The sequence below is a fragment of the Diabrotica virgifera genome, chromosome 9 (genome assembly GCF_917563875.1).
Source record: "Diabrotica virgifera virgifera chromosome 9, PGI_DIABVI_V3a".
In the NCBI taxonomy this organism is placed as follows: domain Eukaryota; kingdom Metazoa; phylum Arthropoda; class Insecta; order Coleoptera; family Chrysomelidae; genus Diabrotica; species Diabrotica virgifera.
Genome location: NC_065451.1, coordinates 218900986 through 218921525, shown reverse-complemented (window position 1 = coordinate 218921525; position 20540 = coordinate 218900986). Strand labels below are relative to the sequence as shown.

Genomic DNA, 20540 nt, shown 5'->3' with positions numbered 1-20540 from the left:
TGAATTTTTTGCTGTTATTTTGTCGAATTTTTGCATTTTGAAGTTTTTTAGAGTATACAAACAGTTGTTTTCACAACTAATTTTATATTGGAGTTAGAAATTTTGTAATAAGTTTATGTTATTTTACGATAAATTTTGACAACGTACAAAGCTAACCTCATTGTTGACACAGTTGAATGCTTGTGTTTAAGGTTCCGCCAAAGTGAATAAAATAACAAAAAGAAAATGTGTTACCGAATTTTTTTATAAATTGTTTATTTATTTATTAATCACAGATAATAAGAGAATTTATTAAGCTACTTCAAATGTAGCTGTAATTATGCACCAAAATTTTAAAGCAAAACTTAATTTTGACATTCTATTTATTTGATAACGTCAAATTTTATACTTTAACCCGTGATCGGAATAATATCCACTTGCCGTTGCGTTTAGTAAATTTCCGACTTATTTCGTATGCTTTAAATGATGACGCACGGGTAAAGACTCGCGGACTCAACTGTATCTCTAATCACTAATCGGAAACTAAACCACCGAACAACTACCGACTAAACGTATGGTATGTATTTATAAATAGGCCCTCTATTTAAGAGCTCGACAATGTTGCCACATCTAATAGTAGTAGTAGCTACAATAAAATATAAGAGAGAAGAAAACGTCAAGTTGTCGAATAACTTGAATAACCTCACTTATTTTTTAGAAAAATACAAATAAACAAAAATATGTAAAATGAGTTCTAACAATAAAAGGACAGTATATGTAGGCGGTTTAGCTGAAGAAGTCGATGAACAGGTACTTAATGCAGCATTTATTCCTTTCGGCGATATCATAGACGTTCAAATACCTTTGGATTATGAATCTGAAAAGCATAGAGGTTTTGCTTTTATCGAATTTGAAAGTGCCGAAGATGCAGGAGCTGCTATCGATAATATGAATGATTCGGAACTGTTTGGCAGAACGATACGAGTAAATCTAGCCAAACCGCAAAGGATTAAAGAGGGCTCTACTAGACCTGTGTGGTCCGAAGATACATGGCTACAACAACATGCAGGTAATGTTGGAGCTTTCTGTACATAACTACTGTTTTTCTATTATTGAAAGCCCCTTTTGTGCTCTGCTATATGTTTGTTAAAGGTTCTGCCCGTTTGACTAATGTATGTTTTCAGCACTCACCACATGTAAGCTTGTATACACCACTGAGGAAGTAATTTTACTTTTGGCTCTTGATGTTCTTAATTCTTAATAGGTATATTATTATTTGCTTAAGTTGTTCTTTGTTCTGAAAGTTGGTGTTATTTCTTTTTATGTGGTTGGCTATTCTAGTTGATATCTTGCCTGTATCCTGTATATGTAATGGAGCAGAAGGTACTGGGTTTTTTTTCTGATGGTGAACAGACTAATTTCAAGGCTTTCTTATACAATTTTTGGTTTATTGTTTGTTCGTTGTACCTATTGTTTATTGCTATTTGCTTAATGATATTCAATTGCTATGGTATGGCCAACATACTATGGTAGCAGACCCAGCCCTAGGGATTTTGCCATCCTGGGCAAGATCAGCAACCGCACCCCCTTACTTAGTAGACCCTAGGTAGACAAAAATTGGCTGCTCCTAAAAATTGGCCACCTGGTTTGCTCACCCTTGGGGCCGGCTGTGTATGGTAGGCCAATTTATGTTATGTAGGATGGGGTGATGAATTGTCTATAGTTCTTTATAAGTTGTTTGCAAATAGTTGCATATATATTATATTTTTTATGTTGTAGGTGAAACGATAGGAAAAAAATTAGGAACTGGAGAAAAAACGGAACAAGAAGAAGAAACAAGCGAAGCTACATCAAATGAATCAAAGAAAGTTAAAAATCCTCAAGTATACTTCGATATTAAAATAGGAAAGAGCGAAATAGGCAGGATAACGATGATGTTGAGGGCAGATGTTGTTCCAAAAACAGCTGAGAATTTTCGATGTTTATGCACCCACGAAAAAGGATATGGTTTTCAGGACAGCACTTTTCATAGAATAATTCCAGACTTTATGTGCCAAGGGGGCGATTTTACAAATCACAATGGCACAGGTTAGTAATATACAACAGCTACTTCTTCTTCTTTTTGTATAGACATGATCATTGTGTTTTTTCAATATGCCTCTAGTAAGTTGTCTTTCCATCATTTTCGTGGTCTTCCCACTGATTGTCTTCCTATTGGGCAACTGTCTCTTGCTGTCCTTACTACTCTATTTGTTGTCATTCGGCTTATGTGGTCATTCCATTCTACTCTTCTGTTTGTTACCCAGTTATTAATGTTGTCCACCTTGCATCTCCATCATATATCTATACTTCCAGCTCCATCCCATAGAGTCTTACCATCGATTTTTCGAAGGGTTTTCATCTCTGCTGTTTTAAGCAATCTTTTTGTCCTCTCTGTGTCAGGTCGTGTTTCTGCCGAAAACAGAGTAATATAAAACAGCTACTGTATTGTATAAAATCTACAAGTTTTACTCTATAAAATTTAACAAAACAACTTTTGATTGTCATGTTGTTCAAAATCCTATTCTTAAGTGAGGTAGACTACTTCTTTGTGCCATTTATAGCTTGCTGCTGTCGTGACTCTTTTCTATTTCTTCCTGTTCTTGCACTGAACTTGTCTATAACATTCATAGTTTTTATATCTTTTGGTACACCATCCAGCAATTTCTTCGAGGCCTTTCTCTACACCTCGGCCATAGTGATGTCCAGTTAGTTATCCTTCTCAACACACCTGAGTGTGGGCATCTCTGTATATGTCTTATCCATTAAAAGTGAAGATATTTTATGTATCTGACTATATTTTCTTCCTTTAATTCTTCTTCAATTTCGGCATTTGTTTTCATTCTTTTTTCTCACTCTCTTGTTACATTGAGGTTCACTATTGAGCTCATTATTTTTCTTTCAGATTTCAGAAGGCTATCTTCATCTTTCTTGTTAATCATCGTTGTTTTCATCCCATATGTAACAACAGGTTTTACTAAGGTCTTAAATATGTTCATCTTTGTTCTCCTACTTGAAAAGTCTTGCTTCTCAGCAGATTTCTATTCATTCCATATTTTTTTGCCCTTCAGAATTCTTTCATCTGTTCTCTTTTTTTCGATTTTCCCTATTGTTAGCTAAAGGTGGATACAGTTTCAAATTTATGATTCTGTGTTGTTAGACATAGATAATAGGAAACAACTGGTTAGAGCAAATGATACTGACTCTAGTCTCAAAAACATTGTATGAGGAGTACCACAAGGTCCAGTATTGGGTCCTCTACTTTTCCTTATCTTTATAAATGACATCACTAATTTAAAAATCGATGGAAAAATTTTTCTTTTTGCTGATGATACCAGTATCACTTGGAGCAACTCAACTATTGCAACTCTTCATGCAACTATAACTTCTGATCTTCTTACGATAAAAACCTGGTCTGACTCTAATTTACTCTCCTTTAACGTGGATAAAACGGTAGCATTATCATATAAAGGTGCTCTTTAACCCCTGCTTGTAAATAACAGCCAGATCTCTACCATTGATTCTGTAAAATTTCTTGGTATTCTTTTAGACAGCAACCTAAAATGGTCCCTTCATATCGATTTGTTAAGTAAGAAACTCGCCTCAGCCTGCTATGCCATAAGATCTGTTTCGAAGGAACTCAATTTAGCATCTTCTAAAATAACATATTTTTCTTTGTTCGAGTCTCATCTTCGATATGGTCTTCCTTTTTGGGGGTCTAGTACAGCTGCCCAATTTGATGTTATTTTCAAATTACAAAAAAGAGCAATAAGATATCTGTTTGGCCTCAGAAGAAAAACCCAGTGCAGAAGTTACTTTAAAGATCACGAAATTTTAACCCTTCCATCTTTGTATATTTTAGAAACTGTTTGCTTAATTCGTAAACACCTGCATGTACTTTCAGCAAGGCCTCATCATGACTACTCCACCAGAAATTCAACTTTTGATGTCTATTTACCGATCCCGTCTTCTGAGTTAGTAAAGAAATCTATAATATATTCCGCAAAAAAACTATACAACCATCTCCCTTTACAACTTAAATCTGCAACATCTTTCCACAAATTCCATAAAATGAGAAAAGCTCATTTATCTAAAAGACCATATTATTCAGTAGAAGAGTTTCTTAATGACTAACTAAGAAATTACACTGATGTACAAGTATCTAAAGTATATTTATCTATATTTGGGTGTCACATACAACAGCTTAAACTTATTAGCTCCTTTGTTTGTGTTTTATTATATGTTGTATGTTCAATTTTGCAATTTATAGTAATTTTGCAATATATTGGTTTTGTTTTTTGCTTCACTTTTTTAACTTGTTTATATTTTTTTTATTGACGATTTATCTAATTTCAGAAAATTGTATTTGTTATTGTTATATATATTTTTTGTGACTCTTTGTTAAGCTTTGTCCATAAAATTGTATAATTTTCAGTGACAATAAAGCATATTTCTATTCTATTCTATTCTGACATTTCTGAGTTGTGTCATCCTTCTCTATAGTCATGTATTTTCTTTTGTGCTGGTTTATCTCTAGCCCTCTAGTTTACTCTTTGCTTCCTTATCTAATTTTTCAACTGCTTTTTTAAGTATCATCTTCGTCTTAGCTAGGATGACTAAGTCATCTGCATTTTGTTTTATATAAATAACTATATTTTTTAACATTTTAGGAGGAAAATCAATATATGGAAGAAAATTCGGAGACGAAAACTTCCAATTGAAGCATGTGGCACCAGGAACCCTTTCTATGGCCAATTCGGGACCAAACACCAACGGTTCACAATTTTTTATTTGTACTGCAAAAACCGAGTGGTTAGATGGAAAACACGTAGTCTTTGGACATGTTATTAGCGGTATGGATGTTGTAAAGAGGATGGAGAGGTGTGGTACAAAAACTGGAAAACCAACAGAAACAATAACAATAGCCAGTTGTGGTGAAATTCAATAAGAATTTTTGTTAATAAAATTTTTTCTTATGTGTAGTTTGATTTATTATTTCTGTGGTGCTAAGACAAAACCCGATATGTCAAAAAACGTGATTTTGCAGCAGATGAGTTTAAAAGTTCACGGTGTTGTTGTAATAGTGGACATATCAGAAACTATTTTTATCATCTACTGGTTGTATTGCTGCGTTTAGTCATGTTGGGTTTTGTCATCATATTCTTCATCATTCAATGTAAGTACATCATCGTCATCAGGGCTTTTCATTCCGGGTGGAATGTTTGCCGCTTTTACTTAGAGCTCTCTGATTCGCTTATTGCGGTGCATCACTCCGCATTTAACTTGTATGTTGTCAAAGTTTGTTATATGACTTGGCTTTCGTTACAATTTTCTTCCACTCATTTCGAAATGTGCATAGTTCCCTCCAGTTTCTCACTTCCAGAATTTTGATATCTCTCATGACCTGGTCCTCCCATCTCTCTCTGGGCCTTCCCCTTGGTCTTTCAATTTCTGGTTTCCATCTGGTGATCTTCTTAATCAGTAAGTCGTTTTTCCTTCTTTCTATGTGTCCCAGCCATCTCAGCCTCTGTGCTTTAATAAATCTAACTATATCTTCTCCCTTCATTATGTCTCTTAGTTCATGGTTCATTCTTCTTCTCATTTCTCCGTTTTCCATTCTAATCGGGCCCATAATCCGTCTGAAGATTTTCCTTTCGAATGTACAGCTGGTTCCTAAAAAAACTGATACAACTCTTAGTAAGATTTGATCATTTTGAGCAGTGTATTTGATTGGTTTGACATTATATTATAGAGGAAAGTAACCAAATATGGAATAGTGCCCTAATATGGAATTCCTTGATTTCTCCGAAAATATAAGTTGAAAGCGCATTAAAAGATCATCCTCTATTTCAGTCCCTCTCTTTATTATCGTATTCACACCTCTTGTGTCAGATGGGCGAACGATACGTGTCTGGCAGGCGCGTTTTGTTTTATCGTCGCGCAGAAATTTTCAACGGTAAATATATTCAACGAGTATTATTGGTTATTATGCATGAATACAAACTTGTTATGCTATTGAGTATATCGATAGTACCTTTATTTTAATATTTTATGACCTGTAATTAAAACATTACGACTTGAAAAAATGTTGATACTAGTTTGAACTAATGTACAAATCCAAATATGGACAGTCGTTGGTGCCTAATTATGGCATTGTGGAATAAGTGCATAATGTGTGGGTTTATTATGATTGTGCTGGTCCAGAGTTTCATACATATGGGTCTGTGATGTCTGCAAGTGAATTAAGCTACTTCTTTCATTTCTCACAATTTTCTTATTTAAATTTATTTGATCTCAGATGTTTATGTCTTATTTTTATTATTGCTATGTTGGTTTATCCTTATATTCCGTATATGGTTACCTATTCCATATATGGTTACTCATTTGGGATTTTGTTTTTGTGTTAGATTTTTTTTGTTACTTAAGATATTAAATGGAAGGCTTTTATTTACTACAAAAAAATGTATGACTGATTTGTCATAGCATTAAACTGTTTTCATTTTTATAAAAGTATTTTTTTATATCCCCAAAAGAAAATGGTATTCCATATTTAACGACTTTCCTCTATTTATTATGACAAAAAAATAATAAAATAAACAAACAACTGATTACATATTGTATGTTAATTCATAAATTGTAATATTTATTAAGGTCTAAATTTTGATATTATTTTGAATTCTTGCAGTTTTCTCATCTTCAAAAGGATTCTCTTCTAATCTCTCAAAATGCGTACTATCTTCATGAGCGGTAGATATTTTTGGTCTTCCAGAACCTTGCTTTCTTTCGAGAGTTTCTTGTTCTCTCCATCTTTTATTAATGTTAAAAACTGTTGTTCTGCTTACGTTAAAATGGTTCTTTACGGCAGATAGTGACCAACCATCTTCTAATTTCGTTATAATTCTTGCTTTTAGTTCTCTGCTATAGCATGTGGAGCCGTTTTTTAAAGTTGAACAGAATAAGTTATCTGACAAATTTTAAGATTTTACAGTGACAGTCACAGTACGTAAATAATATATTTATCCTTCAAAATAACACTGCTTAATTTTCTACAAAATACGCTTTAAGAGTCGTATCAGTTTTTTTAGGAACCAGCATTGGCATTAAAAACGAAAAATCGATAATTTTTGACATATCGGGTTTTGCCTTAGTACCACAGATTTTTCCTCCACTTTTTCTTGTTTTCCCCATCTGCCCATTAGAAAAATATAATGGTACCCTCTACTGTTATTATTTGCAATAAGGAAAAAAATAGGTAGTGTGTATCTTTAACCCGGCGGTAGTCGCGCTCACTTCTGTCAAGTAAGCAGTCGCGCGTAGAGAGAAAATCTCACAATACGATTTTAAATACGAATAACAAATTTCTATTTTATAATATTTTAATTTACTTGTTATGTTAAAATTATCTAAGGTAAGTGTATACAATATCGCCATGTTAAGAAAAATCGCACATTTGTAGGATTAAATATTAAAACAAAGAAAACGCCAAGCCGTCATTTCATGGCCTATACTATATACCAACAAATGATGACCTCTTAATTAGATTATCCTAATGATCACTAATTAATTAGGGCCTTTTTAAAAATAACGTTAAGTGGTGATATTGTCAACCCCTGTTGTCAACATCGCCAGGGGTTACATTTTAGCATAGGTGTATTTTTAATATGGAATATGGAATGGAAATGGGTAATTAAATAAATTTTACACCAAACATGTTTTATTAACGATACTTATGAACAATAAGGACATATGTATGCTGCAATTATGTCGTCTTTTGTAAGTCCCAGGCATTCGTCATGCATGTAGCATTTGCACGTAACGCAAAGACGCATGTCGGCCACTCGATCTTCTTTGCAAGCTTTACAATACCAACTTTCATCCTTGCTTTTGTGTTCGTTTCTTCGTATTTCGACTTTCCTAGTTTTAGAATTTTTCTCAGACACATTTGGTGTCAAAGTTTTTTCTGGCACGAAGTCAGAATTCCTACTAAAAAGGTCTTTTGTGACGACCTGTGCGCGACTATTTAATGCTGCCTTTTTTTCCTTGTACCATACTTATATACCATTTCAGGTGTTTCAAGCATTTCATTAAAGGATATTTCTTTAGTTGGCTCATATTCGTCATTTTCAGATTCATTATTCTCCTATTCATTTGCTTCAGACTCATCATCATCCCCTGAATCACTACTGTCCCTTAATTCAGTTACCGGAGGTTTTCTACTAACATTTGATGGCCCTGGGGGTGGAGTTATGACTCTAACTGGTTGCTTTTCATTATTTTGCAGAATATCTTGTAGTCCTGGACCTTCAACATTCTTGTCTTCTGTTGCGCTACTTCGGGCAGATGCTTCTGGAGGAAGAATGTCAGAGTTATTCGGATAAATGCCTGTAGCCGAGAAACCAGACTTTATGTTATATGGAGTCATACATTTGTCCCAAACTATAGAAAAAATTATTCCGAAGCGTTGTTTTGTGATGGACCGTTCCTTATACCTTGCCCAATACTTTAAAACTTCCTCATCCCAATAATGTTCGAAGCTACGAAATACCGTCTTATCCATCGCCTGAAGCTCGTGCGTTGTATTACTTGGCAAGCAATACAAGGTGATGCCGAGTTCACTGGCGACAGTTACAATTGAATAATCTAAATTGCACTTGGCACCATCAAATATTAAAAGGCAAGGTCCAGGAGTTCGATATTGCGAAAAATGTTGTAACCATTGCTTAAATGTTTCTATGGTCATACTTCCCTTGGCCGTCATCAGTGCCATACTACCCGGCGGGAGTGAATCTGCCCATTCCGGCTTCATTCTCTTTACTTTATACAATATCAAAGGCGGAATGGCGGCATCCAAAGTGTTACCACATGACACTACTGTAACATTTTGACCATGCTCGTTCGCTACCAGATGTACTCTATTCGCCCCTTTCTTTGCTAGTACAGATTGTTGGTGATGCAGTGACAATCTGCAGCTTTTTTCATCCATGTTATAGATGCACTGCGGCTTGTCCATGATATCCAAGTTATTCAATATATTTTCTAATTTTTTGAAATGATCATTCACAATGAATTTGTTCAGTTTTTGCGCCCTTGCTAGGTTCATGCTTTGAGCGCATCTGTTTCTTATTTGTGGATGTCTAATTAGGAATTCTTTGAGCCAAAATCGCCCAGCTATCATAAAATCTTTGTTAAAGGCAGTTTCGATATTGTTAGTGTTGCAAAAATTGAAAACACAATGCCGCAAAACTTTGGCTGTTAGTGGATATCCTACTTCAGCCAATCAAATTATTCTATTGCATAAGTCTTCCTCTTGATTATTCGTAAGAACAGATTTTCGTCCTATGGAACATTTTGGGGTAAGATATTTCTTTAAATAATCCCTCAAAGTACCTCTGGGCACCTGAAACTCCTTACCTGCTGAATTAACGGATTGTCCATTTCTAACAGCTAATATTCCATTTTTCATGTTTTCTTCCCTCCATTTTCCTCTAATACCTTTATTTCGTTTGTTTGGCATAATTATTCTGAAATAAAAACATTTATTATCATATTCTGTAGTCACTTTGTAATTGCTAGTAATATCGCCAAGAGTGATAACTGATTTGACAATATCGCCAATGGCGATATTGCAAACCATTAAGAATGGCGGTATTAGCAACAATGACGTAATTTGTTTTCGTGAAAAAAGCACCGGTAAAAATATATAGAAAAAAATTATTTTTGTGTTATCAGCAACGGAAAGGATCCCTATCAATTTTGTAAAAATGGACAAAAACACTTACCGGCAATTTGAGCCTAGAGGAGCTAACCAAATACCAGAACTTTTTATAAGAAACTACTCACAATATTCCAGTGGCGGTTAAACGTAAACGACACATGGAACTGATATTTTAGGTTATAATCATATGTGCTTCTACCACAACACTAAGTTCATAGTAAGAGAAGGTATCCCTAACGCCATCTTTACTCAAGTAGCCTGACAACAGAAATATAGGAAACTGGCGGAATTGCAAACATGGCGATATTGTATACACCTACCTTATCTCTAACAATTTTAAAGCTAATTGGTTCTCACAAAAGCCATAAATTCCACAAAAAAAAAATAAAAAAAATTCCCACGCATTACTACAATCTTCCTCGAGGCACTTACGAGTGGAAATTTATGTTGCAAAATTTTTCATTAAGTTATCACGGAAAAGGATAAACTTAGATTTTTTCTAACGGCGCGACTGCTCCCGGGTTAATAATTAAATTTTTAAAGTACATATTTTAAGTTACATCAAATATTAAGATCAAAACATGAATTACTTAACCTCTTCCTGGTTCAAATGGGACTCGTTAATCTCCGGCATTTGGCCCTAAGATCTTTGTACCATACCTTTTTTTTTTCATTAAACTTTAATAAGTCCTGGCTGGCCAATCTTAGGAAGTGGACTGGTCTAACGTCAACTGATCTATTTCGAGCTGCCGTAAATAGATTAAGATGGGTCAATGTGGTCGCCAACATCTCCAGAAGATAGGCACTTTTATAAGAAGAAGTCTTATGGCCTCAACGAAGACCAACAGTTTCTTTATTGGTAGTTTTAGATTCTGTTCTGGTTCAATCCTGTAGCACATTGCAATGAATCAGACTCCTGATCCAGTACCATATGGACCGTTTCAGATCCAACAGTGAAATTATATTAAGTCCACATTAATGTTTGGGGGACTCTTTGTGTTAAGTACATTGACTTTGAAATTTATTAGACTCTGCCAATTATTGTACAAGTGCGTATTACCGAAGATTGCCGAACGAAGTGACCCAAGTTCATTCGCCAGGGTTACTGGGTGACGAAAAAGTACATAACGACGAGAACACACACAAAACCAACGCTTCGATGAACGAACATTTTTACTCCTTACATTCAAGTTATTGTAATTTGTTTTAGATCTGTTGTATTAAAATTTACGTGAAATTCTGAAAATTCTTCACCACATCCACAACTATTGGTCCTTCGAACAACGAATCTACAGTGCCAGCAGAACTACAAAAGAAAATAGCAGCTTTACATTCTACGAACCGACGTCGTACTTGACCCGCTGTATCAACCCCAGGAAGCTACATTTACAACACTGAATACTGAATCCTTTTTATAATTTCACATTTTTTCAGTCTCTATTTGATAAATATTTTAAGTACATGAGTTTCAATCTAAATTAATATATTTATTTCGAATAGTGACATATTATTTGACGTTTTACCTACTCTCGTATTCATTGTGAATGTGCTAGCTGATTTTTTATTTTATTCTGACAGATCGTAACTAAACGTTAATAATAATTCTTACGTACATAATAATTGAATTACAAAACATTTATTTCCGTTTTCTGCACTTGAATAAATCATTTCTTTTTATTTAATTACATTCATCGAAGATCAAATATTTATTTCTTTAAACATCAAACACATTTTGATTGTTTATATCTGTATAATAATATACGCCACATACATACATAATATTTAATTATTTTGCATCTTCATAAATTTTGGTCAAATTGTCAAAAATGTCAGACCAAAACAAAACAAAGAGAATGGCCACTAAAGGTGCTCTTACACGTTTAACAACATATTTTCGAAGTATAGAAAATAATGAAATTATCGACCTCGTAGATTTAGAAATGCGATTATCCAAAGCCGAAGAGCTTTTAGATGTTTTTAATGAGGTTCAGCTGCTTATTGAAACTGATGATCCTGACTGCGAGGAAAATTATGACACAATACATGCCATTGAAAGGCAGACTTTTGAGGACAGATATTTTAAAATAATATCTGACATCAAAAACCTTATTTTATCTAGACGACCTACTGACACGTCTGATTCACGTAGTGTCAATGGTTCAATAGCAGCTGGGCCTACAAATACAAGTAACATTAAGTTACCTCCATTGAATCTAGCTACATTTGATGGATCGTTTGATCAATTCCTCTTCTTTCGCGACAGTTTTAATTCTATTATTAATGATGATACTTCACTTTCCAATGTACAAAAGTTTCATTACTTACGTCTGTCATTACGTGGCATAGCTGCCGACACTATTAAATCTTTGCAAGTCTGCGATGCAAACTACGACATTGCTTGGAGTTTATTGATCGAAAGATTTGAAAATAAACAGTTACTTGTAAACAATCACATTAAAGCTCTCTTTAACCTACCACTAGTTACAAAAGAATCAAATCAAGGTCTCAGACAACTTCTAGATAATACACAAAAACATTTACGTGCTTTAGAAGTTTTAAAACGCCCCACTAAACACTGGGATGATTTGATTATTTATTTGTTAACAACAAAATTTGATAACTCAACAAGACGCTCTTGGGAGTCACAAAATTGTAAAGACAACCTACCAGTTTTAGATGATTTACTGAAATTTTTAAAAGAACGATGTCGTATCTTAGAGTCATTAGATAACTACAATGATAATAAACAGGATCAAAATTCACCACGATACAAAGGTAATAAGTCTGAAACAAGAGCCTTTGTTTCTAACACAGAGAATAGGTTTAAATGCAACTTTTGTAACAAGGAACATAAAATATATTATTGTCCTGACTTCTTAAAACTAAATCCTACTAATAGGTTAAACAATGCAAAACGTCTACGTTTATGCCTTAATTGTCTTGGCACATGCCATCGTACTAAGGATTGTCGTTCTACTGGTTGTAGAAAATGTGGAAAGATCCATCACACTCTGTTACACTTCGAGAATTCAAAATCCTCAAATTCAGTTTCCACAGAAAACAATTCTTCTCAATCTTCATTACCTTCCAATGTTCCAAACACTGGGCTGCAGTCAAATGAATCTACTTCTACCTCTAACTTCTCTTCAACACATCATATAAGCTCAAGTGTTCACACTGCTATTAAACCGTATATTCTACTCTCAACTGCTGTTGTTAACGCTTTTGACAAGTTCGGCAACTCACATAAATGCAGAGTACTCTTGGACAACGGAAGTCAATCCAACTTTATATCTGAGAAATTTTGTGATATTTTACAACTTTCAAAGGAAAAAATCAACACTTCGATCTCGGGAATTAATCAATTAACTCACAATATTAACTTCCGGACATCACTAACATTTAAATCAGATATTAACAATTTCTCGAAAAAAATATCTTGTCTAATTTTGCCCAACATAACAAGTAATTTACCTTACATACAGATCAATCGTTCCCAGCTCAATATTCCAACAAAATTACTTCTAGCTGACCAGAATTTTGAAAAACCTGGTCCAGTAGACCTTCTTATTGGAGCTGACACATTTTGGGATATTTTAAGCGTGGGACAAATCAAACTTGGTCCTGGGTTACCGATCATTCAAAAAACCACTCTTGGTTGGATAATTTCTGGCCCAATTCCAACAAATATTCAACACCACCCCCAACATAATTGTTACTTTTCTTCTACCAGTGAATTAGATTCACAGCTCACAAAGTTTTGGGAACTAGAGGAGTGTCCTAAAACTAAGTTTGTTTCCGAAGAAGACATCTATTGTGAAAATCATTTTAAGCAGCATATTTCTCGCCATTGTGATGGTCGTTTTATCACTATTCTTCCACTAAAGGAATCTCCATCAGTTTTAGGGGATTCTCTAACTACTGCCAAAAAACGTTTTTTAAACTTAGAGAGAAAACTTGAAAATAACATTCAGTTGAAATTAGAATATCATGACTTCATACGTGAGTACATTAAACTTGGTCACATGTCCCTAATAAATGACACTAATGATAATTCTGGATTCTTCTTACCTCATCACTGCGTTTTAAAGGAAACTTCAACCACTACAAAGTTAAGAGTTGTATTTGATGGTAGTGCGAAAACTACCACAGGCTACTCATTAAATGACGTCATGTATGTCGGCCCTCATTTACAAGATAATTTATTTTACATTTTACTTAGATTTCGTCAACATAAATTCGTAATGGGTGCAGATATAACTAAAATGTATCGTCAGGTTTTCCTTACTCCTGAACAACGTTACCTTCAAAAGATCCTTTGGAGATTTAATAAAAATGATGAAATTTCTGCTTATACACTGAATACTGTTACCTACGGTACTGCATCAGCAGCGTTTCTTGCCATTAGGTCTCTTCATGAAATTGCTCATCGACATATTTCCGAATACCCAAAAATTTCCTCTATAATTTTGCACGATTTTTATGTAGATGATCTATTAACTGGTTGTGACACATCGGAAGAACTCCGAGAAATCAAGGAAACTATTTCATATTTATTATCTTCCTACGGTTTTCCTCTGAGAAAATGGACTACCAATGATTCGTCTCTACAAAATCATTCTGATCCTGATTTTTTGCATTTTGGTTCTGACGAACATAACAAAACACTAGGATTACTTTGGAATCCGTCTTGTGATTCCCTACAATATTCTATAAATATCTCCACAATTAACTTAAAGATTAGCAAAAGACAGATTTTATCCTGTACAGCACAAATATTTGATCCTTTGGGGTTACTTTCACCCGTAACAGTTACATCGAAAATTATTCTTAAAGAGCTCTGGAAACTCAAGATCAGTTGGGATGAATCTGTTCCTGAAAGTATTTACACACTTTGGTCGAAATACTACTTCGAACTTACAAAATTAAACACTTTAAAAATACCTAGACATGTACTTTCTTCTAACCCAGTTTCTGTTCAACTTCATGGGTTTTCTGACGCCTCGGAGGCGGCTTACGGTGCATGTATTTACATATGCTGCACAGATACATTTGGAAATTACACTTCAAATCTTTATTGTGCTAAAACTCGAGTTTCTCCTATGAAACTTGTAACCATTCCAAGACTCGAACTTTGTGGGGCATCACTACTTTCTGAACTTGTTGAAAAGGTCACTTCATCTGTAAATGTCTCCTTTAAAAATATTACGTATTGGACTGACTCTAAAATTGTTATTTCATGGATAAACACCTCTCCCCATTTACTTACGACTTTTATAGCAAATCGAGTCTCACAAATACATAAACTGACCAACCCTGAATTTTGGAAATATATTAATACTTATGATAATCCAGCAGATCTACTGTCACGAGGTATAAGTCCTTCTTCGCTCAGTAATTCCCACATATGGTTTCATGGCCCTTCTTGGCTCACTTTGCCTCAAGAAGAATGGCCTCAATATACAAAACATCAAGAAGTTTGTATAACTTCTGAATTACCTGAACTGCGTAACAAAACTCTTGTGTTTCATCACATCAACAACGAATTTACCTTTTACTACAAATATTCTTCATTAAATAAACTAACACGCGTCTTTGCTTATGTCTTAAGATTTAAAGACAATCTGTCGATTCATAAACATTTACGAATAACAGGTCCCTTGACCACGATAGAACTCAATAATTCCCTTTTAACCTTAATTAGGTTCGTACAACGTCAGTCATTTCCATATGATTATGATGCACTTTCCAATTCCAACCAAATTGACAAAAGAAGTAAACTTCTTGGCCTAACTCCATTCTTTGATACAACAACAAAATTAATACGCGTTGGCGGTCGTTTACATCATTCGTCATTTGATTTTAACAAGAAACACCCCATAGTCCTACCTCAGAAAGATCACCTCACGATACTCATTGCTCGCCATGAGCATTTGAAACTTTTACATATTGGTCCTCAAGCACTTCTTGCTTCCTTAAGAGAAAATTACTGGCCAATATCAGGGCGCAATTTGGTTCGAAAAATTGTTCGTGATTGTGTCCGATGTTTTAGATTTAACAATAAACCCGAACAGTATCTTATGGCAATCTTCCGGAGTCACGAGTTACCCCTTCACGTCCCTTCACGGTTTCTGGTGTCGATTATGCTGGTCCCGTTTTATTACGAGATAGAAAGGGTCGTAATTACAAAACTTCTAAAGCTTATATTGCTCTCTTCATTTGCTTCGCCAGTAAGGCTATACATTTAGAAGTTGTCAGTGATCTCACGACAGAATGCTTCTTAGCGGCATTACGCCGATTCACGGCCCGACGCGGTAAATGCTCCGAAATATTTTCAGATAACGGCAGCACTTTCGTGGGAGCAAATAATGAACTCAGACAATTTTTTAACACAAATGCTGATCACATTATTACAGACCTCTCAATCGACGGTATTCAATGGCATTTCATTACTCCACGTGCTCCCCACTTCGGTGGATTATGGGAGTCAAACATTAAATCAGTTAAGCACCACATGAAACGTGTAGTAGGTAATGCAATTTTAACATTTGAAGAATTTACCACGGTTTTATATCAAATAGAGGCTTGTCTCAATTCTAGACCACTCTATCCTCTTTCTAATGACCCAAATGACCCTAACCCTCTTACTCCTGCACACTTATTAATTGGATCTTCATTGACGAGTATACCACAACAAAACTTAATGGACATTAATGAAAATCGTCTTTCAAGATTCCAAAGGGTGCAACAGATATTACAGCACTTTTGGACAAGATGGTCCAAAGAATATGTATCCCATCTTCAGCAGCGGGTCAAGTGGAAGGAGAATTGCCAACAGCTGATCCAGGCTGGACGCATGGTTCTAGTAAAGGATGATGGACTTCCTCCCTTGAAGTGGCAGTTAGGCAGAATTTTAAAAACTTACACCGGAAGTGACAATATTGTGCGGTCGGTTGTGATAAAGACAAACTCTGGTGAGATTAAACGACCGGTTGTGAAATTATGTGTTCTGCCTAACCAAGATCAATAACTTTTGTTTGAAAACTATAATTAATATGATCTTTGACTTTTTCTTTAAGACTTTTTATTGAAACCCGGTCTTTGGGGTTTCAAGGTGGGGGAGTATATGTTAAGTACATTGACTTTGAAATTTATTAGACTCTGCCAATTATTGTACAAGTGCGTATTACCGAAGATTGCCGAACGAAGTGACCCAAGTTCATTCGCCAGGGTTACTGGGTGACGAAAAAGTACATAACGACGAGAACACACACAAAACCAACGCTTCGATGAACGAACATTTTTACTCCTTACATTCAAGTTATTGTAATTTGTTTTAGATCTGTTGTATTAAAATTTACGTGAAATTCTGAAAATTCTTCACCACATCCACAACTACTTTGCTCTCTAGATGTTATTATGTTCTCAATGATTAGTTCTGGTGTCATCATATTTCAGTTCATCATAAATATGGATTCCTCAAGTATTTCGGCCTCTAAGTATTGTTTGCTTTAAATCTTAGGATGGCCACAAAAGATAAAGCCGAAATATAATTCCAGCACAAGGAGACCTGTGATAGCCTCCAAAAATGTCATTCCTGTACTATTCAAGGCTTCTGTCACACAAGTCTTACAAGATTACAAAGCCGTCTTTTTCCACCAAAGTACCTACTGAACCATAACTAACTGTCGGTCGTATCACTGATGTGTATAACCAACAGATTACCTTTGGTTTCAACCCCCAGGTTTTACCTACAACTTGTCTGCAGTTCAGAAGCACCGCTTAACCCTGTTGGTCATATTGTCAATATGTGTTTTCCAATTGAGTTTTTAATCCAGGGTTATCCCTAAATACTTGACCTCATTGGTTCTTTCCAGTTCCTCTCCAAATAATTTCAGCTCACCCAGTCCAGTAAGCTTCCTTTTATTTGTGAAGGATAAAAATTTCGCTTTGGAGCACAGTTCTCTCTTTTTCAGATACCAGTTCTCTATGTAATGAAGGGCATACCTATCGCATTTAACTCTCAACAGTGCTAGGAAATCAGTTCATCAACGACTATATTCAATGTTGGTGACAATACACCCCCGTGAGTGAATTATTCAGATGCAAGTATATTATTTAGACTGTTCAGATGAGAATAATATCAACTTATTTTTCTTGCAGTACCTACCATCTCCGATCGGAGGTTGGCTACCATCACAGCAATATTGACTTTGTTGGCTGCAGCTTTGAACAATTATTGTATCGAACTGCACCCGTACCACTCTCTTAAATTTCGCAACCAGCAAATCCTCCTACGTCCCATATTTCTCTTTCCCGAGATTTTTCCTTGGATTATATGAGCCTTAGCAGGGAGTATTTTTCCCCTCTCATTAATGTGGCCTAGATATTCCAGTTTTCTCGATTGCATGGTTTTTATGACTTCGCATTCCTTCCCCATCTTCAGCAAAACATCTTGCATCTCTGTCCAATAATATCCACAGTAGGTATTAAATAAATGGATTATGGATAAATATAAAATGGATTTATTAATAGGTAGGTATATACAGTAGAGCGTCTATTATCCCAACGTCGATCAACCGAACGACCGGTTATCCGAACTCCCGACTCCCGCACCCCGTACTCGAGTACTGAGCAAGCGTTAGTAATTATAACGCTTAAAATATCTTCAATTTTCTTCAATTGTGTATCCAAAATATGTTATTGCAAAGACTGCACTTTTTTGTTTAATTGCTATTTGTCATTATCAAGGTATAAACAAATATACAGTTATATAAATATGGTTTTTATTCACTTGTGGATAAATATGTATGACAATCTCAATATAGTTCGACTATCCGAACAAATCGGTTTTCCGAACACCCATGTCCCCCAATTAGTTCGGATAATCGACGCTCTACTGTAATAGTTATTTATGTACAAAGTCAGTAAAGTTACTCTTTATGGAACCAGTCTGATATTATGAGTAGAGCGAGCATAGCGAGCGAGGCGAATAACAGACGAGTTCGATAAAGAGTCTTTACTGACGTGGTGCATACAAAATTTTATCGCCAACAATTTGATATTGGTTTTAAAACTTACTTAGATACAATTTACAATTTAAAAACTTGTTAAATTTTAGACGTCATAATAATTTCATGACAGTGATGACAGATAACTTTTGCAAGATGGCCGCTTTCGATTTTTAATCGATAGTTATCAATATTGAATAATTACTAAATCAGTAAAGTTTTAATTTATTTTATATGACCTATAATTACAAAATACTATAGAATTTTTCTTTTTGACATAAATTTAATTGATAATCTCGCCAATTGTGTACAATATTTTTAAACGCTTTTATTTAGTTCAATAGTTTGCGTCAAATCTTTAGACGTTAATTTGACTGCCTTTTTTTTAATGCAAATGAATGAAAATTTGCAGACATATGCATTCGCGGGAACAATACACGAATAGTCAATAAAATTTTTTTTCATGTTTATTAATTGTTTAAATAAAAAAAAGATTTTAATGGAAAACGCTTAAATTCTCTTGTTTTTTACAATGTAAAAACTTGAAACTTTTACGGATTGTATAGCTAATGATATGAACAATACATAATTTCACTTTTACATAATTGTTTACGTTATGCTTCATTAATAAACAATATATAAAGTTTCAAATTTTTTGCCGATTCCGACTACTTTTCATGTTAGTACATCATATGTTTTATACATATTTTAATAAACTTGACGATATATTTTAATGTTTGAAAAGTGTAAGACTAAAAAGTAAAAAAATAAAGAAATATGAAAAAAGAATGTGTGTGTACTTTGTACGCACGTAAGAAGATATATTCTTCTATTATATAATAGGTAATTTAAACGAAGTAAATATACTTAAAAGGTTATTTGTATTTTATTTAAAAATCAAACTAACTTTCTTATCTACCACTTTAAAAAATTTTTTATTAAAATAACCAAAAATAAAAAAAAATATGAATCGCCCAGGAATTGAACCTTCCAATCTCAGTGCTAACGCATTTCCCACTACTCCAGCGAGGCCCTAGAAATAGACATGTAAGTTTCGGATATAATTACACAACACGGCGACATATAGTGTAAAAATGTTATGCTTACATAATATTTTAATATTTTACTACAGGGAAACACAAATCTAAAAGCACAAGAATTATAATAAATAATACATTTCCTAAAACCACTAATATATTCTTTTAATGACTTATTTGCACGGTTACAGATACATACATACCTCTATCTTGAAAGATTAGCAATGAAATACATACTGTCAGTGTGCGCAGGCGCGCGGATCATGTACAATTTTACCCTCAATCGATTCGCCGCTAAAGAAGAATATCTTTAAAAAAATTTTTAAGAAACGATTTTCTTTAGTTACGAGTGACTAAAATTAAAAATATTATAAAAAATCAACTAAAAAGCAAAAAATAAAAATAAAAAAAAAATTAAAAAAATCTAACACATTCGTTAAAGAAAACCGTGGGGCGAAAACCGTTTATTCGATGAACACGCGCCACGCTTTTCTTTGACGGATGTGTTAGATTTTTTCAAATTTTTTTTATTTTTATTTTTTGCTTTTTAGTTGATTTTTTATATTTTTAATTTTAGTCACTCGTAACTAAAGAAAAGCGTTTCTTAAAAAAATTTTTTTTCATATTTTTTTATTAATAATTAAAGTAAATACATTTTAAGTTCACTCAAATACTCGCCATTCGATTACTGCCATCGACCACTTACATTCAATCTCAGTTAATTTGATTAATCGCGGCAGGTAAAGTAAAATTCTTCTT

General features: G+C 34.3%; 2 protein-coding genes across 2 annotated transcripts; both read left to right on the top strand.

Annotated features, from left to right (window-relative positions):
- Positions 1-653: 653 nt before the first annotated feature.
- Positions 654-5000, top strand: LOC126892036 (peptidyl-prolyl cis-trans isomerase E). Its single transcript, XM_050661458.1, has 3 exons — positions 654-1048; positions 1759-2067; positions 4689-5000. Exons 1-3 carry the CDS (start codon positions 727-729, stop codon positions 4964-4966), a joined length of 909 nt encoding a protein of 302 aa, XP_050517415.1. The 5' UTR covers positions 654-726; the 3' UTR covers positions 4967-5000.
- Positions 5001-11559: 6559 nt separating this feature from the next.
- Positions 11560-17087, top strand: LOC126891650 (uncharacterized). Its single transcript, XM_050660875.1, has 2 exons — positions 11560-13390; positions 17074-17087. Exons 1-2 carry the CDS (start codon positions 11560-11562, stop codon positions 17085-17087), a joined length of 1845 nt encoding a protein of 614 aa, XP_050516832.1.
- The last annotated feature ends 3453 nt before the right edge of the window (positions 17088-20540 follow it).

Bases quoted from the DNA above. Each gene is read 5' to 3' on its own strand.
- LOC126891650 (XM_050660875.1), top strand. From the start codon at position 11,560: ATGTCAGACCAAAACAAAACAAAGAGAATGGCCACTAAAGGTGCTCTT.
- LOC126892036 (XM_050661458.1), top strand. From the start codon at position 727: ATGAGTTCTAACAATAAAAGGACAGTATATGTAGGCGGTTTAGCTGAA. The intron at 1,049-1,758 runs GTAATGTTGGAG...TTTATGTTGTAG, and splicing joins ATGGCTACAACAACATGCAG to GTGAAACGATAGGAAAAAAA. The intron at 2,068-4,688 runs GTTAGTAATATA...TTAACATTTTAG, and splicing joins TACAAATCACAATGGCACAG to GAGGAAAATCAATATATGGA.